Source organism: Anomaloglossus baeobatrachus, chromosome 10 (genome assembly GCF_048569485.1).
Source record: "Anomaloglossus baeobatrachus isolate aAnoBae1 chromosome 10, aAnoBae1.hap1, whole genome shotgun sequence".
Taxonomy (NCBI): domain Eukaryota; kingdom Metazoa; phylum Chordata; class Amphibia; order Anura; family Aromobatidae; genus Anomaloglossus; species Anomaloglossus baeobatrachus.
The window spans coordinates 184,975,634-185,002,347 of NC_134362.1; the positions used below are offsets into that span (position 1 = coordinate 184,975,634).

At 44.5% G+C, this 26,714-nt stretch overlaps 1 protein-coding gene across 3 annotated transcripts in view; it reads right to left on the reverse strand.

The window, feature by feature from the left end:
• The window catches only part of PIEZO1 (piezo type mechanosensitive ion channel component 1 (Er blood group)), a 240,675-nt gene that overhangs the window by 133,280 nt on the left and 80,681 nt on the right, over positions 1-26,714 (reverse strand). For all 3 annotated transcript variants that reach the window (XM_075325894.1, XM_075325893.1, XM_075325892.1), the window contains exon 2: positions 23,380-23,475. In XM_075325894.1, coding sequence (XP_075182009.1) covers positions 23,380-23,475 — 96 coding nt within the window. The remainder of the gene's footprint in view (positions 1-23,379; positions 23,476-26,714) is intronic.

Genomic DNA, 26,714 nt, shown 5'->3' on the forward strand with positions numbered 1-26,714 from the left:
CGCCAAATATAATGTGACAGTAATGCACACCTCGTAGCCGTAAAAGCGTAGACATGTTGCCAGCGCGTCCTACCAGCCTGAGCCCCAGCGTGGCTCTCGCTGACGTATTTACTGAGGCCAGAGGTGCGGAGTCCTGGTGTCAGCTGGAATTTAAAGCCGGGTTTCCGGGGGCCACATAAAAGCAGAAAACCCCAGTCAGTACTTTGGGTTGAGAGCTGTAAAGGGAACCTGCGGGTGATGACAGTTCCATGGTGCCACAGTAAATACGGGGCAGCAAGGTATTTACTATCTCAGGGAAAGGCAACCTAGAGAGGCGTCAGCTGCGGATTCAGGATCAGAGCTGAATATTAATGCCGGTTATTAACATGCAGGATGTCTAACATCAGAAGGATGGGCCCTAGAACCAGAAGAACTAGTTAAAGGGGTTGTCTATTTAAGCTCTTTTAGTAAATAAGATCATTAGGCACCATGATCGCGATTTATCAAGTGCTCCTTCCCATCACAGCACTCCCACAGGAGAAATGAGGTATTACACTGCTGCCATTGATAATACAATGTGTGGGGTCCTCCGAGGCAGTCTTCACTCATACCGGATGATGGAGGAATGTCCCTTATTTGTTCACAAATCTTTGTCCGTATTTAGACCATGTCTAATTTTTGGGCCGTGATGTCCACACCTTCTAACCCAAACTCAACGTCCTCGTGTATGGATATCAGGCTCTTTATTTCGGTTCTGGAGATTGATGGGCGGTCTAGATCATCATTGTCCGAAATTTCCACGAGTCCCAGATGTCTATATTTGGCCCATGATGTCTGGACTGACCGCAGATCTTCTGATCCAAACTCAGCAGTCTCATGTATGGCTATGAATCTGTTGATTTCTGACCAGGAAACCCTAGGCCGGTCCAGATGATCAGATATCCAGGATTTGTATAACGTATGGACCTTGAATTTGGGCCAAGATGTCCACACTGGTCGCAGATCTTCTGACCTAAACTCAAGAGCCTCATGTATGGCTATAGGTCTGTTGATTTCGGTCCTGGAGACTTACAATTGGTCCAGATCATTGTTGTCCATACTGTACACGGATCCCAGATGTCTGAATTTGGCCCAAGATGTTCGGACCAGCCACAGAAAACTAAGCAGACACATGAATGGCTACGAGTCTAGATCAAGGAGACCCTAAGCAAGCTCAGATCATCATGGTCCATACTTTACACAGACCGCTTCACACAGTATTTTAAAGGGGTTTTCTAATCAGATAATTGTAAGTTTCCTAATTCCAGAATGTCCATATTGTGTCCAAATTTTCTCTCCAGGACAGGAGACAAACTCTAGCGCAGCGCCACCTATTGGAAGTAGCGATCCTAAAAGTTAAATGTGGATTTTTAACAATCCTTTCAATATAACTTAGGATATATATGCCAGATCAGAATCCCAATTTGCAGACACGGTGTTTCGGGGTGCTTGCCCCTCGTCAGTGCAAAGTATGGAGTGTCTGATCTGGCTATGAGAAGCTTTGTGGGACCACGGCTGTCAGCTGTCTGGACATATTGTGTCCAGACAGCTGAAAATGCGGCCCAGCAACAGCTCCGGATAGCAAAAGTATTCCCATCTCCAATATCCTAATATGTAGTAGGTATAATATTATTATTATTATTAATAATAATAATAATAATAATAAAAAATAAATAAAAAAAAAACACCTTATAGGTAATCAGGAGAACTATACTACATTTCTATTTCTCTTACCTCATGTGCAGGGCATTGCAGGACCTTAGGTATCCATGGTTATGGCCACGCATATAGTAACATTTAGTTGCTGGTGATTGTATGCATAGATATCTTAGGTCCTGCAATGCTCTACACATGAAGTAAGAGACATAGGTATAAATAATAATGAATTATTAATTAGCAAATACGTCCAATTAGAAATGTATTATAGTTCTTCAGACTCACTAGGTCTCTTACCTCATGTGCAGGGCATTGAAGGACCTTAGGTATCCATGGTTACAACCACACATGTAGTGACAGATAGGTATCAACGTTTATGACGACGAGCAACGAAGATCCTGCAATGCCCAGCACGTAAGGTATGGGATGTAGGAATAATAATAATTATCATATTATTCCTAATTATTATTCCTATGTCTCTTACATTGCAGGACCTTAGGTATCCATGGTTATGACCATGCATATAGTGACATTTAGTTGCTGGTGGTTGTAAGCATGGATACCTAAGGTTCTGCAATGCCCTGCACATGAGGTTAGAGACAAAGGAATAAATATTAATAATAATAATAATAATAATAATAATAATAATAATAATAACCTCCAATTAACAATGTAGTACAGTTCTTCTGACTAACCATGTCTTTTACTTCATGTGCAGGGCATTGAAGGATTGTAAGTGGCCATAGTTATGACCAAACAGTCACAATTAGTTGCTCATGACAATAACCATGGATAACTAAAGTTCCTGCAATGCCCTGCACATGAAGTAAGAGACATAGCTAATCAGGAGAACTATACTACATTTTCAATTGGATATATTTGCTAATATTTTTATTGCACCTACTAGTTATTGGGACAGGAGATGGGAATAACCCTTTAAAAAAGGATTAAATGGTAGATACTGACTGATTGGATCTGATCATAATAATCAGGTAGACAATTGTGCGACCTGTAAAAAAAAATAAATAAATAAATAAATAAATAAATAAATTTGTACAACTTTTACACATTGAGATAAAATGTTTTTTTCCCCCACCCTGACAACTGACAGCCGCTGGCATATTCTCCTTAAAGAGAATATTCCCCATCTTTATATACCGGCCTTGTCTGATTGTATTTAGAGATACTATGCATTGTTTAAAATTTTCAGCTACTCTTTTCTTTTGTGTACAGCTTGTAGCCTTGGAGACAGACCACTGCGGCTAGACAGCAGAACATGCACAGTGCTTACAAGCTCTTTTCTACTGAGCTTGGAAACGCAGTTTTGAAGGCTGGAAAGAGATGTTATCTCCCAATCTCGACAACCTTCAGCACGGCACTTATAAGCTAGACAGCAGCGGTGCTCAGTCTCCTAGGCAACAAGCTTTACACCAAAGAAGAAAAAGTGTGAATATCTCAAGAACGGCTGCAAATTTGAAGAAGCTGTAAAATTGCAAAAGTGGATAATATTCATCTATGAAGCTGAGAAGAACCCTTATACCAAGGTGATAGCCTTAGCATTAAGATTTATCTCGCACCCTATGTGCCCACGCTGCGGATTTACCGCGGATTTTGCCGCGGATTTACCGCGGATTTGCCGAAAATCTGCAGCAGCGGCACTTCCAAGCCATTTCAATGGCATTTTGGAAATGCTGTGTCCATGCTGCGGATTTTTCCGCTGCGGATTTGCCGCGGATTTTGATGCGGAAAAATCTGCAGCATGTCAATTGTTTGTTGCGGATTTTGGTGCGGATTTGGGTATAGAATGGGAAAAAAAAAAAAAAAAAATCCGCATCAAAATCCGCGGCAAATCCGCGGGTGCGGATTTGCCGCAAAAGTTGCGGATTTTCAGGCAGAAAAGTCCGCAGGTACATTCTACCGTGGACACATAGCCTAATGATGAAGCATTCATCCCTTGGATGGAGTAAGGAGCCCATTTTAAGGGTGGGAATATTTGGTGTGGATTTTCTACGTGGAAAGAAAGCTCTGTTTAGGCCACTTTAAATTATGGTTTTCTTAAAACACAAATGCACTTTCTTCCTTTCTTTCTTTGCAAATCCTCCTAATGTTATTGACAGATGTCCACGGCGTTTGGGCAAATATACTTTTCCGTCTCCGATTTCATGAGCATAATATTAAGACGCGCTCGTTTTTAGAAGTGCCCGATAGCGAGGGATCAGCGTCTCCGGGCAACGGATAGACGAAGACTGTCATCACACACAAATCCTCTTCTTTTTAGAGGAGGCAGAAAGGGGTCCGGACTTAAAGCCCCCCGGAGATGTGATCCAACCGCTCATCAAGTTACACACGACTGAGGCCAAAATCCCAGCGGGGAGGAAGCAAGTGACTGTCAGGTCAATAGCAGATGGCAGGACGTGTGCGAGGCCACCGCTGCCCCCCTCCAATACATTTATTAGGATTTTAAGGATAGAGGCTGCAGCCTATGGCAGGGTTGCGCTGACGGCTCCCAGAATTAATATTTTTATATATATATATATATATATTTTATATATATATATATATATATATATATATATATATATATATATATATATATATATATATATATATATATATATATATATATATATATATATATATATATATATATATATATATTAAATATATATTATATTAATATTTCAGCTGCCGACAACACACCCCCCCCCCCCAAAATGATGCAACGCCTATTGCATAGCTACCCAAGATAGAATAAGTGGTGTTAATATGAAGGGGGTCACCGCACCCACCCAAATGTCATACCTCTTAGCACGTCAATGGGGTCTTGTATCAGCACGGACAGACCTGCACTGCACGGTTCTTGCAGATAATTTATAATTTATATTCATTTATATAGCGCTATTAATTCCACAGCGCTTTACATACATTGGCAGCACTGTCCCCATTGGGGCTCACAATCTAAGGTCCCTATCTGTATGTCTTTGGAATAAGTCATTCACTCCTTGGGATATCTGGTTGCAAAAATTGTCTGACTTCTACAATATCGGAACATGGACCCCGAAAGATGAGCTATGTCACCTGGCTCCTAGAGGGGGATCCAAGCCGCAGAGGGGGTCCTTAAGAGAAACCCACAATCACTTAGAAAATGCCTTAAGGCTATGTGCGCACGGTGCGTTTTTTGGGTGCGTTTTTTGGTCTAAAACCTGCATGACTCCAGCAAAGTCTATGAATTTTCATTTTTTGCTGTCCGTACAGTGTGGTGACCAGAAACATGCAACATGTCAATTCTTTCTGCGTTTTTGCCAGCGTTTTCACCCATGCAATGCATTGGAAAAAACACAGCAACAATATCTCAGGAAAAAACACGTAAAAACGCATGCGTTTTTTTTAATGCATTTTTTTACCGCGGATGCGGTTTTTAGTAGCCAAAGACGCACAAAAACACTGCATCTTTGTGGTCACACTAAATCGCAGCGTGCGCACATAGCCGAACTGTGCATATGACTTCACAATACTAACTGCATACATTAGATGGATTTTCAAAGTAAGTACACCAGTGTGATCGGATCAGAGATGGATTCTCAGAGTATATACACCAGTCTCTTCAGATCAGAGATGGATTCTCAGAGTATATACACCAGTCTCTTCAGATCAGAGATGGATTTTCAAAGTAATTACACTAGTTTTTTCGGATCAGAGATGGATTTTCAAAGTAAGTACACCAGTGTTATGGGATCAGAGATGGATTTTCAGAGTAAGTACACCAGTGTTATGGGGATCAGAGATGGATTTTCAATGTAAGTACACCAGTGTTATGGGATCAGAGATGGATTTTCAAAGTAAGTACACCAGTGTTATGGGATCAGAGATGGATTTTCAGAGTAAGTACACCAGTGTGATCGGATCAGAGATGGATTTTCAAAGTAAGTACACCAGTGTTATGGGATCAGAGATGGATTTTCAAAGTAAGTACACCAGTGTTATGGGGATCAGAGATGGATTTTCAATGTAAGTACACCAGTGTTATGGGATCAGAGATGGATTTTCAAAGTAAGTACACCAGTGTTATGGGATCAGAGATGGATTTTCAGAGTAAGTACACCAGTGTGATCGGATCAGAGATGGATTTTCAAAGTAAGTACACCAGTGTTATGGGATCAGAGATGGATTTTCAAAGTAAGTACACCAGTGTTATGGGGATCAGAGATGGATTTTCAATGTAAGTACACCAGTGTTATGGGGATCAGAGATGGATTTTCAATGTAAGTACACCAGTGTTATGGGATCAGAGATGGATTTTCAATGTAAGTACACCAGTGTTATGGGATCAGAGATGGATTTTCAAAGTAAGTACACCAGTGTTATGGGATCAGAGATGGATTTTCAATGTAAGTACACCAGTGTTATGGGGATCAGAGATGGATTTTCAAAGTAAGTACACCAGTGTTATGGGGATCAGAGATGGATTTTCAAAGTAAGTACACCAGTGTTATGGGATCAGAGATGGATTTTCAATGTAAGTACACCAGTGTTATGGGATCAGAGATGGATTTTCAATGTAAGTACACCAGTGTTATGGGGATCAGAGATGGATTTTCAAAGTAAGTACACCAGTGTTATGGGATCAGAGATGGATTTTCAAAGTAAGTACACCAGTATTATTGGTTAGAGATGGATTTTCAAAGTAAGTACACCAGTGTTATGGGATCAGAGATGGATTTTCTTTTTTTTTTCCCCCTTAAACTTTATTTGATGCCAATCAACACAATAAAAATCCATACAGTATTACACTCCAAGGGTGTCCATTTACATTGTGCCTTTCACATCATTTTGCTTTTATAATGTCACAACAGTATCCTAACTTAACTGTTATATCTAATCAATATGGGTTTTCAGAGCAAGTACACCAGTCTCATCGGATTAGAGATGGGCAGCACGGTGGCCAAGTGGTTAGCACTGCACGGTGGCTCAGTGGTTAGCACTACAGCCTTGCAGCGCTGGGGTCCTGGGTTCGAATCCCACCAAGGACACCATCTGAAAGGAGTTTGTATGTTCTCCCCATGTTTGCGTGGGTTTCCTCCTACACTCCAAAGACATACAGATAGGGAATTTAGATTGTGAGCCCCAATGGGGACAGAGTTGGCAATGTATGTAAAGCGCTGTGGAATATGTTAGCGCTATATAAAAATAAAGATTTTATTTTATTTTTTTTCTTTCAAAGTAAGAACACCAGTCTTCTCAAATCAGAGAAAGGAGTGTCAGAATGGCTTTGCAAAAAGTGTGTGTGTGTGTGTGTGTGTGTGTGTGTGTGTGTGTGTGTGTGTGTGTGTATGTATGTATGTATGTATGTATGTATGTATGTATGTATGTATGTATGCGTGCGTGCGTATTATATGTGTACCTTTCACCTCTGGTCCTGGCCGGCTCTTCCCAGGACTAATGTCGTCTTTGCCTATGGTCCCCGACCTGACCTTTAAAAGGGGTTGTCCACTACTTTTACAAGTGATTAGAGAAAAAGGAGCCAGCACGATCTGAAATTGACATGCATCATATAAAAAGTGAAAATTCACAGATTTATTCCAACTGTACTATAAAAAAAAAAAATGAGATTTTTAGCAAATTTATCAATTCTTTGAGCCACCCCTGCCAACGTCACGGCAAATCTCAATAGGGGGGTCCTAACCTATATTACGTATTTTATGTGCCATGCGGCCTCCTAGATAAAGTTAAAAGCAGAACCATAATGGAGCACACATACCTGTAACCTGTATATAACCGCTTCTATGTTGCAAAAAAGGCACTTGTGGATAGAGACCAGCCCAGGTCCCAGCATGTGGAGCAAGCTCTGCACCATACCAGGACTATATCACAACTGATCCTCCCAGTGCCAAACAGCAACCATTGATAAAGGCGGACCAGATCCAAGATGGTGCCTAATTAGCATTGCCTGTGGAAAGGGGTGAGGCAACTGAATGTGAACAGCTACCAACAGGAGGAATACATTGCAAACCAAAATCAGGCGTGCATAGCATGGTGATGGTCAGTCATGCCATTTTCAGATCGTGCTGGCTCCCCTCTCTCTCTGTTTGGTTGTAGTTATGCTACAAATTCTGGTGGCTGGTCACCACCATGCTATGCACGCCTGATTTTGGTTTGCTATGTATTCCTCCTGTTGGTAGCTGTTCACATTCAGTTGCCTCACCCTTTCCACAGGCAATGCTAATTAGGCACCATCTTGGATCTGGTCCGCCTTTATCAATGGTTGCTGTCTGGCACTGGGAGGATCAGTTGTGATATAGTCCTGGTATGGTGCAGAGCTTGCTCCACATGCTGGGACCTGGGCTGGTCTCTATCCACAATTGCCTCTTTTGCAACATAGAAGCGGCTATATACAGGTTGCAGGTATGTGTGCTCCATTATGGTTCTGCTTTTAACTTTATCTAGGAGGCCGCATGGCACATGAAATACAGAATATAGAGTAGGACCCCCCTATTGAGATTTGCCGTGACGTTGGCAGGGGTGGCTCAAAGAATTGATCAATTATTTGCTAAAAATCTCATTTATATTACAGTACAGTTGGAATAAATCTGTGAATTTGCACTTTTTATATGATGCATGCCAATTTCAGATCGTGCTGGCTCCCCTCTCTCTCTGTTTTACAAGTGATTGTCTATCCTTAGGATGGGTAATCAATGTCTGATTGGCTGGGGTCAGACGCCCAGCTTTCCTTGGTGACGGCGGTAACAGGTGTCCGGAAACTGAGTTCCGGAGCTGCCCCATCAACCGACAGCGGTTGCGGACGGGTACTACACATCTGCCTCCTCTTGAAATCAATAACAGGCGGATGGATAGAGGGATGGATAGAGGGAGGGATAGAGGGAGGGATAGAGGGAGGGATAGAGGGAGGGATAGAGGGAGGGATAGAGGGAGGGATAGATAGATAGATAGATAGAGGGATAGATAGATAGATAGATAGATAGATAGAGGGATAGATAGATAGATAGATAGATAGAGGGATAGATAGATAGAGGGATAGATAGATAGAGGGATAGATAGAGGGATAGATAGAGGGATAGATAGAGGGATAGATAGAGGGATAGATAGAGGGATAGATAGAGGGATAGATAGAGGGATAGATAGAGGGATAGATAGAGGGATAGATAGAGGGATGGATAGAGGGATGGATAGAGGGATAGATAGAGGGATAGATAGAGGGATAGATAGAGGGATAGAGGGATGGATAGAGGGATGGATAGAGGGATGGATAGAGGGATGGATAGAGGGATGGATAGAGGGATGGATAGAGGGATGGATAGAGGGATGGATAGAGGGATGGATAGAGGGATGGATAGAGGGATGGATAGAGGGATGGATAGAGGGATGGATAGAGGGATGGATAGAGGGATGGATAGAGGGATGGATAGAGGGATGGATAGAGGGATGGATAGAGGGATGGATAGAGGGATGGATAGAGGGATGGATAGAGGGATGGATAGAGGGATGGATAGAGGGATGGATAGAGGGATAGATAGAGGGATAGATAGAGGGATAGATAGAGGGATAGATAGAGGGATAGATAGAGGGATAGATAGAGGGATAGATAGAGGGATAGATAGAGGGATAGATAGAGGGATAGATAGAGGGATAGATAGAGGGATAGATAGAGGGATAGATAGAGGGATAGATAGAGGGATAGATAGAGGGATAGATAGAGGGATAGATAGAGGGATAGAGGGATGGATAGAGGGAGGGATAGAGGGAGGGATAGAGGGAGGGATAGAGGGAGGGATAGAGGGAGGGATAGAGGGATGGATAGAGGGAGGGATAGAGGGAGGGATAGAGGGAGGGATAGAGGGAGGGATAGAGGGAGGGATAGAGGGAGGGATAGAGGGAGGGATAGAGGGAGGGATAGAGGGAGGGATAGAGGGAGGGATAGAGGGAGGGATAGAGGGATGGATAGAGGGAGGGATAGAGGGAGGGATAGAGGGATGGATAGAGGGATGGATAGAGGGATGGATAGAGGGAGGGATAGAGGGAGGGATAGAGGGAGGGATAGAGGGAGGGATAGAGGGAGGGATAGAGGGAGGGATAGAGGGAGGGATAGAGGGAGGGATAGAGGGAGGGATAGAGGGAGGGATAGAGGGAGGGATAGAGGGAGGGATAGAGGGAGGGATAGAGGGAGGGATAGAGGGAGGGATAGATAGATAGATAGATAGATAGATAGATAGATAGATAGAGGGATAGATAGATAGAGGGATAGATAGATAGAGGGATAGATAGATAGAGGGATAGATAGATAGAGGGATAGATAGAGGGATAGATGGATGGATAGATAGAGGGATAGATGGATGGATAGATAGAGGGATGGATAGAGGGATGGATAGAGGGATGGATAGAGGGATGGATAGAGGGATGGATAGAGGGATGGATAGAGGGAGGGATAGAGGGATGGATAGAGGGATGGATAGAGGGATGGATAGAGGGATGGATAGAGGGATGGATAGATAGATAGATAATTAGTTGAACTTCACTCTGCTGTAAACCCCGATTGCTCCTGCAGCCAATATAAAGACTTTCTGATATCGATATTCGGAAGACCGCGTCGTCTGTAATAACCTCATTAATATTCTGCATTGTGCAGAACTACCGAGGCTGAACGAAACCAATCAGATATGCAAAGAATAAATGCAAATCAGTTTCCAAAAAAATAAAAAGTCGCCACTCAACACACGGCCAAACCGCCCTCACCCAAAACTATGATATGACAGAGAACAAAGCGTACCATACACAACGCCAAGTGTCAGTAAGTAACGTTTCTCCAGAACGAGAAGTGAAAAAGGAATTGTTCCTACAAAGAATTTGCTCAAAAAAAAAAAAAAAAAAGGTCTGGAAAAGTGAAGAACCGTATATCTACAAAACATCAGGTATGGATCAATCATTAAAAGGACCCCTATATTCTCACAGATCATTGGGCGGTCACTGCAAATCACTTACTGCTGCTGTATATACCCAGGGTGATAGAATTGTTACCATACTAATGTAGCACCCCTGAACCCCTCAGGGCACTACTAGGTACTGCATCCTGACCAAGATGCAGGGCCTACCCCCTGACCAAGATGCAGGGCCTACCCCCTGACCAAGATGCAGGGCCTACCCCCTGACCAAGATGCAGGGCCTACCCCCTGACCAAGATGCTGGACCTACCCCCTGACCAAGATGCAGGGCCTATCCCCTGACCAAGATGCAGGGCCTACTCCCAGGGACCTGGAAGACCAGTGCCGGTACTACCTAAACACATAACATTACCCAGTTTCCCTCTCCCCATTAGGGGTGACTGACTAGTCCGGGACCCAATGGATGGCCACCCAGAGGCAGAGCCAGTCCAGTCCACTAGACGGCAACCCGGTGGGAGGGGACAAACAGTCAGACAGTGGAGTTCGGTAGTGACAGTTGAAGGGGATAGACGTGTCTCCAGACGGGGTCATGAAGCAGTGACCGAGGTGGTGAAGGAGGAGTTGCCAGGGAGGATACGACGAGGTACCTCTGGAACCAGAGCACCGACGGGGCACAGGGCCCTAGGTCAGGCGACAGCTTCAGGCAACCTGACAAAATACCTGAACAGTGAGGGGACCTGTGTAGAGATTGAGCCAGGGACCAGAACAGAACACCGACCCTACAGGCTTCACACTGCCCGACGTACAGACGAGAGACTGTTGACAGACAGTAAGGGACCCACGAACGCTCCAGGTTACGGGGTCCCAACCACAAGTGAGAGGTGCCGGGGAAAGAGACTACCAGGTCACCACACCGGCACTGGGACAAAAAGGGACCAGGGATCTGAACCGGCCGTCCTCAGGGCCACAGCTCAACAGCACTGTGGGTAAACAGAAGTTGCACTGCATCCCCACCGTGTGGTCTCCCTTCTTTCTGCAATAGACCCCTTCCATTCACTCCCTGGGGCCCGGCCCTACTTGCGGAGGGCCTACCATCCAGGCTGCCATCACCATCAGCCCCAGAGGTAATAGACTGTGCAGTGGCGGTTCCATCACCACAACCGCAACCCGCAAGTGGGTTCAAAATACAAACTCTTTCATTCCCTGTATATAACCCCTTTTAAAAAGCGTCCCCGGGGTCACAGAACCGGGCATCGGCCATTATACAACCGTGACACAGCATCCCCATATAGATACGGCTCGGGACCGAATACCCCATAGCCCTGGGCGACACAATAAATCTTAAAAAAAAAAAAATACATTTAGGAGCTCTCCCACTGGACCATCAGAACGAGTTCACTGATGGGTTCTCAGTTAACTCATTCTGCAATGGAACGTGCAACAAGAGGCTGTAGAAGGCAAATAGTGCAAACCAGATTACAATTTATTTACATTTTAGCCAAAAATACGGTCTCTAAAAAAGTGGACAACCCTTTGGTGCAGTAACGTTTAGCAGCCAGCAGAAGTCACAGTGTTACCTACAGTCCATGCAAGTGCCCCCTACACCCCCTATTCATCAATCCGGTATATATCAGCCATTTCCATCGTCCCCCATTTATTTACAGGATGGGTCCAGAGACCTCTGCATACGGCTGGGTGAAATGGATCCAAGCTTGGGTGAAAGCGAAATAAGAAAAGATTAGCGAAAAAACCCTGTATCTAGTGAATACCTTCTCCTGGACAGAGGCTAAGCGCATCCCCCAAGCCGTCAATTCACAGAAATGAAGAAAACAAGTGACAATGGCAGCAAAGAATGGCGTAAAAATCAGGCGTGGAAGTGTCAGAAGGACCTCATTGTACCAGATCGCAGAAACGGGGGACTGATAAAAGAGAAATATCATAAGTGTCCTATTGTAGCCAATTGTGGCTATTAGACAGTGCCATTAGACACGCTATGCATTGACAGACGGGATTGATGCAGAGCGTCAGGCTCTAATATCCGCTACCGCTGCTCATCCCTGACGAATACTGTGATATTGTTAATACGGCGTCATCTGATCCTTCTAAATCAGTCACTAAAAAGTTTGGTCTTCTGTACATAAAGTGCATTCATCGTATAATTTAGGGTTACGGCTTCATGGCGACAATGGGCTGCCGCAACCGGTATGCGTCATGAAAAATTCTCTATGGAGCAAAAATAATAAATGCACCCCCTACCCAATACATAACGGAGGTCACACTAACATGCAATAGTACAGCAAACAATAGTCATCCAAGCAGCTAAGTAGAAGTTACTCTCATGTGCTGATAGCTGTTTTTTTTACCTACACCGAAACATTGTAGCAAACTGAAAAAGATTTGCTAGGTCCGGACACATTTGGACATAAAGTACCAAAACTGGAAAAAAAAAATATCATTATATATACACCATATTACTGGCCCCACGTTGGGCGCCAATAATTTTAAGGTGAACTCTTAACCAGAGATCACTAGTTGCTTACTGCCTGGCCGAATTGGTATGGACCAAGTGCATGCGTAAAAGAATTCACACCAGACACAGTCGGATATGAAATCTCTTCTTAGTCACAGTAAAAATGGCACCGAACAGAGCGAGTACAGAGCATGCGTCCTCTTGATATAGGCTAGGGGCGTACACAAATTCCGATATGCCCATTTAATGGTACAGTTCATGGGCTAGCCAATGGGGATATCCGTGTTGCTGTTGATGGGCGGGTCTGACTTCAGTGGATGATACCATGGTGATGGGAGGGACGTCATCTGGTGGATCCATGCTGATGGTTTGGTCTGTGATGTCATCGGGAGCCATCTTGGCTTCCTCTTAAGAGTGACTGGCTTATGTATAGAGAATTGATTTAATTGAACACACTTCTCACAGTGCTCTATGTCCAGAGGTTAAGTATTTCATCTTATGGCTCTCCTCAACAGTAGTGCCCGCTCATCACTAGTTACTAGTACAGAGCACCTGAGCATGGTAGTGTCCACTCATCACTAGTTACGAGTACTGAGCACCCGAGCATGGTAGTGCCTGCTCATTACTAGTTACGAGTACTGAGCACCTGAGCATGGTATTGCCCGCTCATCACCAGTTACCAGTACTGAGCACCTGAGCATGGTAGTGCCCGCTCGTTACTAGTACTGAGCAGCTGAGCATGGTAGTGCCCGCTCATCACTAGTAACGAGCACCCAAGCATGGTAGTGCCCGCTCATCACTAGTTACGAGTACTGAGCACCCGAGCATGGTAGTGCCCGATCATCACTAGTTACTAGTACAGAACACCAGAGCATGGTAGTGCCCGCTCATCACTAGTTACTAGTACAGAGCACCCGAGCATGGTAGTGCCCGCTCATCACTAGTTACGAGTACTGAGCACCCGAGCATGGTAGTGCCCGCTCATCACTAGTTACGAGTACTGAGCACCCGAGCATGGTAGTGCCCGCTCATCACTAGTTACTAGTACTGAGCACCCGAGCATGGTAGTGCCCGCTCATCACTAGTTACGAGTACCGAGCACCTGAGCATGGTAGTGCTCACTCATCACTAGTTACGAGTACTGAGCACCCGAGCATGGTAGTGCCCGCTCATCACTACGACCTCCATCCACAGAGTAAAGTTGGCCAAAACGGTGAACAATTAATATGCATGGGGAGGGGGGGACCCTTCATGATTTTGCCAATATAAAAATCAGGCCGTTGCGTAATGAAAGGGTCAGGTGTTAAAATTGCAAGAGAAAAGAGCTTTCTTTGCTCTCCCCTTTATACAGGAACATTCCCGTGTACGGGGTAGTTGGGCGAGATAACTGTTCTCAAAGGGATCCATTGGCCGGACTGCTCTTGAATTTCACGGCATATCTCAGAGTATGAATTTGTAAAGTAAACTGTGGCTGTGTAAGAAAAGAAAAAGTCAACTTTCATCATCAGATCGGGCTAAACCTCTGGGGATCGCGGCGGGCCAAGTGCAAGTGCGGAGCGGAGCAAAGAAGCGTCTCCCGGAAGCAGAGAAGATCACACAGGGTCATAGCTCAGAAAACATAAAAAGCCCCTATTTACTCAAGATAAACTAGAAAAGCTGCGGGACCGGGGAAAGAAAACCGAGAAGAATTCAAGAAGGAAGGGTTATATGAAGAAGCAGCTTGGCAGACAGGACAGAAGAGGAGGAGTGCGAGAGAGGGAAGAGGGCTGCGAGACAGTATATAGGGAGTAGGCAGAACGACAGGGGAAGAATAGCTAAAAAATGTCACCTAAAACCAGAAACAATAAAAACATCACCGAGAACTAATAATATAAAAGGCTGCTACAAGATACTATACATACACAATGCTTAACACCAACAACTATTATGCAACTGTATAAAAATTTTAAATATTGTGAATAGATTCCCCCAAAAAAAGGGGTAGATTGAATATTGGGAACATCTAGCCAAAACCCCTATACAGTGTTAATGATTAAATAATTTAATTAGAACCGGACCAAAAACTATATATTTCACGGGGTCCTTCTCCGACATCACACAACCAATAGAGCGAGAGATGATTGAACAATCTAAAAAATACTTATTCCAAGTAAATCAGAGCGTCCATGAAAATAATCCACCATACAGAGGGTAAAGTAGTCCAGTAATGGGATAAATGTCCCGGGGATCAGTCATAATCCTCCAGCAGTCCTTTTCCTGGGAAATCGGGGATTCTCAACGGCTCTCTGGGGTACTGCCTGTAGCTGCAGTTTCTCCCCCAGAGGATGAATCTTCCTGCTTGTCTCTTGCCCTTCTCAGCCAGACTGAATAATCCCCCAGGTAAGCAGAGACTTTAGGTGGATTCCAGGCCTCCCTCCCCCACACCTAGGGACAGAAGCACTGCAGGGGGTAATAACCCTGCAGAGAGGATGAATAATACATAGAATGGACAGAGCACCACGCTTAAAATACGAACCTACACAAAATCATACACCACCCACAAGATCACACCATCACAATATAAGTGGTAATGCATGTAACCACGTTTAACATCAATATAAAGAAAACTATCAACGTAAAAGACACACGTGAGTCCACAATATGTGAAACAGAAGTCACATCACAAATCACATACATATAAAGAAGGTCCCATAGTAGCACAAGATTTATCTATAAAGGGAGTCTGCAAAAAAAAAACAAAATACAACGACATCCCACATACCCAACGCACGTTTCGCATTAACAATGCTTCTTCCAGGGAGAATATTTTTTTTTAATATTTTTATGTAGTTGCATAATAGTTGTTGGTGTTCCTAAGCAATGTGGTTTGTTTTCCCACTTTTGTGGTTGTGATATTGGTGTTGGCTAGACACATGCCCGAGAAAGAGCGCCAGAGCCCGAGAAAGAGCGCGAGCAACACAGAGAAAAAGAGCGCGAGCAACACAGAGAAAAAGAGCGCGAGCAACACAGAGAAAAAGAGCGCGAGCAACACAGAGAAAAAGAGCGCGAGCAACACAGAGAAAAAGAGCGCGAGCAACACAGAGAAAAAGAGCGCGAGCAACACAGAGAAAGAGAGCGCGAGCAACACAGAGAAAAAGAGCGCGAGCAACACAGAGAAAAAGAGCGCGAGCAACACAGAGAAAGAGAGCGCGAGCAACACAGAGAAAGAGAGCGCGAGCAACACAGAGAGAGCGCGAGCAACACAGAGAGAGCGCGAGCAACACAGAGAGAGCGCGAGCAACACAGAGAGAGCGCGAGCAACACAGAGAGAGCGCGAGCAACACAGAGAGAGCGCGAGCAACACAGAGAGAGCGCGAGCAACACAGAGAGAGCGCGAGCAACACAGAGAGAGCGCGAGCAACACAGAGAGAGCGCGAGCAACACAGAGAAAGAGCGCGAGCAACACAGAGAAAGAGCGCGAGCAACACAGAGAAAGAGCGCGAGCAACACAGAGAAAGAGCGCGAGCAACAGAGAAAGAGCGCGAGCAACAGAGAAAGAGCGCGAGCAACAGAGAAAGAGCGCGAGCAACAGAGAAAGAGCGCGAGCAACAGAGAAAGAGCGCGAGCAACAGAGAAAGAGCGCGAGCAACAGAGAAAGAGCGCGAGCAACAGAGAAAGAGCGCGAGCAACAGAGAAAGAGCGCGAGCAACAGAGAAAGAGCGCGAGCAACAGAGAAAGAGCGCGAGCAACAGAGAAAGAGCGCGAGCAACAGAGAAAGAGCGCGAGCAACAGAGAAAGAGCGCGAGCAACAGAGAAAGAGCGCGAGCAACAGAGAAAGAACGCGAGCAACAGAGAAAGAACGCGAGCAACAGAGAGAGAGTGCGAGCAGCAGAGAAAGACAGAAAAAGAAACACACAGACAGGGAGAGAGACAGAGAGAAAAAGAGAAAGAACAAACAAAAACCAGAAAAACAAAGAAATGGTTTACAGAGACAAGCAGCAGACTGATCACAGACAAGTGAGGAGACAGACAGATTTAGAACACTGAAAGAGAATGCAAAGATTAAAAAGGAAGCAATAAAAAACTGGCGTAAAATATAAATGTAAAAGGTAGTGAGGAGCCGTCCATCACACGAGGGGATGACAGCCACTCGTCAGCTCCTTCCTTACAGATGAGGATCTGCACGTGACCTCAGATGCCATATGACCGCTGCTGTCAGATAACAAATATGCACACACAGGAGTGGGGGAGTTTTGCAACCACATTTAAAACAAAAAAAAACAAAAAAAAAACCACGACACACAAACGAAAAACACAAGGTTAGTTGCAGTTTTCAGTCAGAGCTGGGGCAACAATTTCCAAAGACCTTTGGGCTCCAGAGATTTGGGTGTCCAGACTTTTTATGCTGTAATGTATTCCTGCCGTCACATACAAGTCTTGTGATATCATGTGGTGACCATCATGTGAGACAACTAAAAATACCCAAAATGTTTTATTTGTGCAGCTCCTGGCATATAATCGGTCAGAAATAGAGATTCAGGAGTTGAGCCCGCCACCTTTCTCGGAATGATGGGGTCCTGACCCACTTCCTGGAGCGATGGGACGTGGCCTTATCAGAGCAGAGACAATTGAAAGCCAGCATACTGCATCACCAGGTTATTTGTTGATTGAAGCACAAAAACGACCCGACATCAGAGGACCGCCGGTGATTTATTTCCCATAGATAGATTTACATTTAGTGTCTCCAATAATCTGAGGTGGTTGGAGACACCCCCTGTTTCATCGTTGTTGCCCCTTTATTCCTGCAGCTCTGCCTCCTCAGATTGGCTGCTGTGAATACCCACAAGCCCACCAAGTCATGGAGAGCAGACTAACAATCCTTCAGACATCTGTACCGCCCCGCGCTCGGCCGCAGCCGAGCCGCTCGGATCCGGGTTCCTGTGTCGGTGGCTCGAGCGCCTCCAGACCAGGGGTCACATCGCTCTGTAAAGGGGGCTGGCGTGTCGAGTGTGGGTTTTGGATTAGATTTAGAGTTTGTGACACCACCCATGGGTTGTGGTGAATGTAGGCACCACCGCTGCTGGTTACTGGGCACCCCGGGGGAGATGTTGGGGGCAGCTTGTGATTTTAACCGCTACGGTGGAAGGGGATGGTGGTCCCAGGACCCGGTTGGTGTGGTGCAGTGTCGGTGCACAGCCCGTGGGCCCAGTAGTACTCACTCGGACAAACACATGGGAGTCTCTGGTAAACCAAACGGTGGATAGTCTGTGCCCGCAGCCGGTCGCTTCGGTCCCTAAACGGTTGGTAGTGTCCGCCTTCTCCTGCACCTTTTTGTAGATTTTGGACAACCGCGCTTCAGCGACGGGAGTCCCGCTCCCCGGCGTGTACGTCGGGAGACCCCGTTGTCCGCAAGTGCTGGCCCGGTGGATCTTTGGCCCTTGACGGTGGCCGTTATCCGGAATCGGTGGGCTGTTGCCTTCTTTCGGGACTTTGGGTGGGAAAGGACCTAGAGTCCAGATTCAATCAATTAATTAACGGGGTCTGGTAGAGTCGGGACCGCGTTTCAGGGTCTGAGTATCCCCACTGTGCTCCAGTTTCCAGCTGGTTCCCCGGTTCGGTACCGGCGGGCCACTAACCTGCCCCGGCTACCTACGGTTTCACCATGACTGTCTTCCCGGTTCCTGCAGACGCCCACCACCGTCTGCCTCCTGGTCAAAGTGCACGGGCGCCTATCTAGGGCACAGACATATTCTACTCCTAACTCCTCTCTCAACTACTCCTCTCCATTGTCACAACTAATCTCATCTGACGTGTTTTCCTGCCTCTGGGCAGGTGAACTCCTGAGGGGGAGTGGCCAACTGCCAGGCTCCGCCCCATGTGTGGACATCAAACCCAGAGGGAGGTAACCAGGGTTTATTAGGTTGGCTGCTGACACCTTATTTAGGGATGGGTGTAGTGCATGGGGCTATCTGGGACTACCTGGCTAGTCCAGGGCGTCACACATCTATACTACTATCTAAACTCTATAATGGTCTCATGTGACAACCCCCTTTTTTGCCCTTATGACGTCAGTGGAGAGAGGCGCACAAACCCAGCCACCTTTCCATTCAGGTTTCTCTCGGATTGAGCCAGGCTCAAGATTTAGGGTCCCACTAGTGTGAGAAATGGGGTCTCTACACAAGATGAGAAAACTCCTTTAACAAACTTGGTAAAAAATTCGCTCACACTAGCGTATAGCATCCAATTGGATTGGTTGCAGTGGTCACCGCAAGACAGGGTACCACGGATGGAGGAATAGTAACTTTTTTGGATTTCATGCTGCACAGGCCTCATTCAGATGTCCGATCTTCTCATGTACGAGAAAAACGGAAAGATTATTCTGATCATTTGATTTTCTTGTATGTGGAAAAAGAAAAATAATTAAATAAAAAAAAAGTATTATTTTATACTTTATTTTTATTATACTTCTATTATTTTGTAGTAGTACTATTTGTTATTTTATATTTATAATTATTTTACTATTTTAGTGATGATTTTTATTAATTTTTAATTTTAGTTTTATTATACTTATACTATTTAGTAGTACTAGTACTTTTTTTTAATTATTTTATATATTATTTTTAATTTTAATTTTTAAATTATATTTAACATTAAAAAATAAAAATATACAAATTAAAATTAATAAAAATACTATTAAAATAAATAAAACTACTAATTAAAATTATAACAAAAATAAATTAAAAATTAAACATTATTAATACTAATATAATAATAGAAAAAATATTAAAAATATATAAATACTATGACTACTGAAAAATAATTATAAAAATTAATAAACTTTATTAAAATATTAATTTAATAAATTAAAAATAATAAAACAATACTGTTACAAATAAATAATAATAGAAAAAAAATTACAATAACAATAATAATAATAATAATAATAATAATAATAATACTAAATAAAAATATTCTCCACCCTCTCCATTCTGAGAACTCGTGATAAATGGGTATGCACTCAGACGTCATCCGAGTGTGGTCCGGGTTTTTCACTGACTTGCATTACCGATTTTGGTCTGACTCTGATCAAAGTTGGACATGACTGACAGAAGGGCCCCATAGACTGTCCAATGACACCACGGATAGCACTCATACGCGAAAATAGAATGTGTGAATTAGGGAGGCCTTGACCTTGTTAAGAGCTTGTCCACCGACCCCTTGAAGCTTTCCCTCTTTTGGGCAGTCATGTCAACAGATGGGATTTATGCACATTTGTTTATAAAGAGAACTAAGCCATCAGGAAAGCTTTTACTACTGTTCAAAGAGGAAACAAGAGCTGATGGGGAAGAAAGGGACAAAACGAAAAGACCAAAAAAAAAAAACAAACAAACCACAGACTAACAGTAAAATTTCAATAAACTAATATCAAATATTGCTCCATTGTTATGTGGCATTGCTGAAAACACATTACTGTATGCATTACATATAATGACCTGAAGTCCTGGAGAAAGCATGGCTATAAAAAGTCTACACACCCCTGTTTAAATGCCATGGATTTTTTTTTTGTAATGGGGGCAGGGAAAGCCTCATACCAAGAAAAATCATTTCAGAACTTTAACTGTTAATGTGACCCATAATTTGCATAAATGAAATTAGAAAGAAACTGAATCATTTTGGAGGGGGAAAATAAAAAGTAACAAAACTGAAATAAATAATGTGGTTAGAACATGTCCAGAATTAGTCAGACAATCTCATGTATACTCCTGTTACAGGGGCTGATCACTACCTTTATGTGGAGGATAGGTCATCAATGTCTGATCCACCAGGATATATTGCTAGTATAGAACCAAGAGCGCACACATAACTTCAATTGATATAGATATATCATTATATATCTATCTCTCTCTCTATATATATATTATATATATATAATATAGAGAGAGATACATACATCTATATCTACCTATCTATAAATACATCTATATCTACCTATCTATAAATACATCTATATCTACCTATCTATCTATATATACATACATCTATATATATATCTCCCTCTAATATATATTATTATATATATATATATATATATATATATATATATATATATATATATATATATATATATATATATATATATATATATATATATATATATATATATATATATATATATCGCTCTCTCTCTCTAGAGATATATAGATATAGAGAGAGAGAGAGAGAGAGAGAGAGATAATCTCTCTCTCGCTCTCTCTCTAGAGAGATATATAGAGATATATATAGAGAGATTATATCTCTCTCTATCTATATATAGAGAGAGATATACAGATATATATATATATATATATATATATATATATATATATATATATATATCTCTATATCTCTATCTCTCTCTATATCTCTATCTCTCTCTATATCTCTATCTCTATCTCTCTCTATATCTCTATCTCTCTCTATATCTCTATCTCTCTCTCTCTATATCTCTATCTCTCTCTATATCTCTATCTCTATCTATAATAATAATAATAATAATTTTATTCATTTATATAGCGCTATTAATTCCATAGCACTTTACATACATTGGCAATCTCTCTCTATATCTCTATCTCTCTCTATATCTCTATCTTTATCTCTCTCTATATCTCTATCTCTATCTCTATCTCTCTCTATATCTCTATCTATCTCTATCATATATATATATATATATATTTATATATATATTTATATATATATATTTTTATATATTTATCTCTATATTTTTATATATTTATCTCTATATGGGTGCAATATTGTGTATGAAAAGAAAATCAAAAAAAGAGGAAGAGGAAAGCTCATACACCTAACATATGCACACCGATTGTTGCAAGCAATAAACAATAATGCCTTTATTGATAAACACCACATGATTAAAAACATTTAAAAATGGATATACCCATACAGGCATAGAAAAATACAAAGAATACAATGCAATATAACCATACCCATGCAAAGATAAATAGATGGTAAATAAATAAGCATATAGCACATGTAAACCCACAATATCCCTGTGTGTATCAGCTTTCTTCCTCTATTTTGATCAACCAGGATCTGACACCCTGCACCTACACCAGTCAGGTGTTGTCAGTGCCGGCAGCCAGAAATGCTCCATTCCGGCGATGCTCAGTTGTCTGATAGCGGTTGTGGCCAGGTACTGCACATCCACCTCCTATTGATTAGAACGAGGGGCGGATGTGCAGTACCCAGCCACGAAAATGATCACAAGACGGAGCAGCTCCAGAACTGAGAATTTACTGCCAGCACCGAGAACAGCTGATCGGTGGGGTTGCCGGGTGTTGGACCCTGGCTGATCAGACACTGATGACCTATCCTCAATGTAAAAGTAGTGGACAACCCCTTTAAATAATAGCAGTCAGTACACATCCACTATCATTTACAGTTGCATATTGTAAGAAGCAAAGTGTCACGTCCCCACCGGAGTCCGCTCCTGCGACTTCTGTTTCGATCACCAGGCGGCGCCGTGTTCCCGCTGTGGATAGCGCTGGTGATAGGAGATGAGTTGGGGACAGTGGCTCTGGTGGGTGCAGGCTTCGCCTGGGACCTGCAGTACCACTGGCTGACTGAAGATGGCATGTGTCTTCCAGCTGAAGGTACCACTATTCAGCTACAACCAATGGGAAGTCACCACACCCTTTTAATTCCCCCTCTTGTCTGCTGGTCCCTGCCAGAGATAGTTCTTTATTCCTGGTTCCCGTGCTGTTTTGTGATTCAAGTATTTTGACCTCTGCCTTGTTCTCGGACTACCCTCCTGCCTACCGTTTTTGTACCTCGCTGCCCGATCCGGATTTGACCTCAGCCTAGTTTTCTGATTACATCCTTGCCTGCCTGATTCTGTCCCTGTTCTGCTTTTCCTGGTTTGACCCTGCCTGACTTCTACTCTCATCGGACTGCAGCCTACCACAGGTAGTGATCTCCGGGGCCCTGTGTAATTCCAAATCCCTGTATAGGGGGTTAAAGGGTTTCAGGATTTTCGGGGTATTGCTTTGTGAGCGACTTCCCTCTAGCCTGTCCATTACAGCCAGTCTGAGTCTGTGGTTCCAGGCAGGCATTAGACAAAAGGCATCCTTGTCATCGTCACACGGCTGGGACACATTTGCACTTAATGGACATAAAACAAGTGATTGACAGAAAACATTTTGAACACCCTTAAGTATAAATAAAGTCTTTTGGAAAAGCTTATAAGAGGTAATTGTAAGAAATTTAACCCACGACACACATTGAAAAAGTCTGTCGTCACACTCATACCAAAAAGTAGAATATTCCATCCTATAGTGACATTAGTGCATAGAACCGCATAGCTACCTCTCATGCTGTGCGCCGTCGGACCACAGAACCATGGTAATAGGAGCAGGAACAGCAGGTAGATCAAGGACAGTACGTTGTATCGGAACAGACAGGCTGTGGAGGAAAGAAAAATAAGTCAATTTCACTATATCAATCCAATATGATGCAAAATGTTGTGAAACTACAAGGACCATCATGCCCTGCCAGCCTATGTATGTAGTGCAGAGGAGGCCCTGCGGCAAAAGAGGTATGAAAAAGGAGGAGCAGACTATGCTCATTAGTGTTAATTCATTGTACATGTGGCGCCCCTGAGGCTTCAGTTGCCACAGGGTACTTCAACTCACTTAAGGTGTGGTACTCATCATGGATACAGGAGGAGGTCGGTACCGGTTTCAAATACACACAGCCAGGTTGCCCTCCCCACTGGGGACCGGGCAAGGGTCGGGTTTTAAGGCAGTCACCAAACATTGGGTGCAGCCACCCACTAGTGACAGGGACCCAGGGAGGAGCAGCCAACAGGGGGAGTTAGGAGCCAACACAACAGTTAAGGAGTTCTCCAGCAGGAGAGGAAGGGAGCAGACGGTCTTACCGGTGGCTCTGGTGGGAAACAGGTGTAAAGACGGTCACCGAGGAGAGAGCTTCATTGCTCCCTCGGGACCAGCGCAGCCCAGGGTGCAGAGCCCTAGGGTAACCCATACTTCAGGTTGGATCATCAGAATCTGCAGGACAGGAGGATTGCAGGTCTCTATGGCCACTACAGTTCCCGGAGCACAGTGCTACATAGGGTCCAGAGTCAAGACCAACGTCAGGCCCCACAGCGGACCCACGGCACCTGCATACGGGACGGGAGACAACAAGTCAAGAGCAGGGGTCCTAAAGTATCTTCAGGCCACGGGGATCCATTTTCAAACAGGCGCAAGCGGGAAGAGCCCACCGACCACTGCACCGGGTCTGACCTCCAACGGATCCGGGATCGACAGGGTCCCATCATAGTGGTGGCCAGTACATCAGAGGCAGTGACTTGGTTACCTAAAGAACTGCGAGTAAAACACCTGGAACCCGCAGAGATTGTGCCCACCTGTTCTTGCCGGCACCGCCATTACTGCTCCCACATCCTCCCCGGGCCCCGCTCCACCTGTGGGGAGCAAAAACATCTCGGCTGCTTCTACCATCCGCCCCGGAAGACGACAGCAGCGGCAGCTAATCCATGACCGTGTACCGCAGGTGGCGTCACAAAAGCAAACCCCCATTACCACCACTTCCTCCTTTATTGTACACCTCGGGGTCACGAAACCGGGCACAAGGGTCACCCCATGACATCCCCCCTGACCCGACATCATCGGCCCCGCGACGAGTAGCTTAACCCCTTGGGTGCTATCCACAGAGAAAAAGTATCTAACATAGAAGAAGGATGATCTGTAACCACGAAACAGTGACATCCTGAATAAAAAAAAAAAAAGAAGAAGAAGTGAAAATTTTGGGAAGCGGAGAAGCTGGCAGACCGGCTGTTTACAATATATTGTTATTCTACAGCTAATTTTAGACGAGGCGGACGAGCACCTAATTAAAGTCCTCATTCAACTTTAGGCTCCTGAAGAGCGAGGATTTTGAAGATTGGTGCGAGATAGTCCTGACCACACGGGAAGGCTAATTTAGGACACGGCTAGAGCCAAGACCACAGTATAATAAATTCTGTAACTAAAGCCGAGTGCATACTGCGCCGTACCTCGATGATTAGTGCAAGACGTAGTAGACTATGTCCGGGTGTCCACCTCCAGTAAGCGTGTACCCCCGAAAATAGTGCACAACAGGGCATACGGTGACTCAGTCTGCAGCATTATAGCCAATGGCCCCGTTGGCACATACATTCGAATCCCTTTTTGCGGAGGGTCCAGCCGAAAGCCCATATGTGACCACTGAACGGGGAGAGGAACATAGTGTAAAAGTGGCCTAAAGCTATACACCCATGGGACAATGTACCCGCGGATATTTCCCGCAGCTGCTCCTCGGAATCCGCAGTTATCCATTGCTGCGGGTCCCGAGCATTTTTGTTGCGGTAAACCTGCGGGACAAGTGCAGAAATACCTGCGGACGTCCCGCCCTATCTCCATAGTGAAGGAGCGGGAATTCCGCAGATATTTCGGCATGAATAATTGACATGCAGTTACGTGCGGTTGCGGGACATCCGCAGCCGCATATACCGCAGCATTGATACAGCAGTCCCCAAATCCCAAAGGATAGCATGGGGAGTGTCTGTACTTGCTAAAACCTGTGGCTTTATTTGGAAAATCCAGATAAATCCACAGGTTTTCCATGGCAAAATCCGTGGGTACATTGTCCCGTGGGCATGTAGCCTTAGGCTGTTATACTCTGCTCTGCCCCTTCATCCTGTTCTGCTAAACTTTCTGGTGCTCCACATTGAGCTTTCCAAGTAGCCCGGCATGCTCCCATGTGTTGGGCTTCCTACATTTCTAAAAGGCCTCCCAGAAAACACACATACGTCTTGGTATTAAGATGTTTAGTTTGTCTGTGCACAGCTACCTGTGTGCAGTGTCCAGGACATCTCCTGGCTGTCTGCGACTTCTAGTACCTCAGCTACCTGTTTGCCTGCCTGGGGCTTCCAGTACCTATGCAGCCTACCTGTAGTCTCCAGGACATAATCTCTGACTGCGGCTTCTAGTGCCTCTGCAACCTGTTTGTGGCTTCCAGTACTTCTGTAACCTGACTGTGGTCTCCAGGACATCCCCTGGTTGCCTACAGCTTCTGGTACCTCTGCAACCTGTCTGTGGCGTCCAGTTTCTCAACTACCTGTCCAGCTGTGACTTTCAGTACCTATGCAACCTGCCTGTGGTCTCCAGGACATCATCTGGCTGCCTGTGGCTTCTAGTACCTCTGCAACATATCTGTGGCTTCCAGTTCCTTAGCTGCCTGTGGCTTCCAGTACCTATGCAACTTGGCTGTGGTCTCCAAGACATTCCCTGGCTCCTTGTGGCTTCTAATAAGTCTGCAACCTCTCTGTGGCTTCCAATTCCTTGGCTGCCTGCGGCTTCTAGTACCTCTGCAACCTGCCTGTGGTCTCCAGGACATCCTCTGGCTGGCTGCGGTTTCTAGAACCTCTGCAACCTGTCTGCAACTTCCATTTCCTCGCCTTCCTTTGTGCCTGAAGCTTTTAGTACCTCTGCTAACTGTTTCCCTCCCATCTGCTGCACTGGCACCTGTGGCCCATGTGCTCACTCGGACCTTGGGCTTATTTGGGGGGGGGGGGGTGGTGGTTTGCAATCTCTTGGAGCATTGCACACACTGACTTTGGAGCGAGTTTGCCGGGACATCCACTCCTGAAGCAATTTCCAACG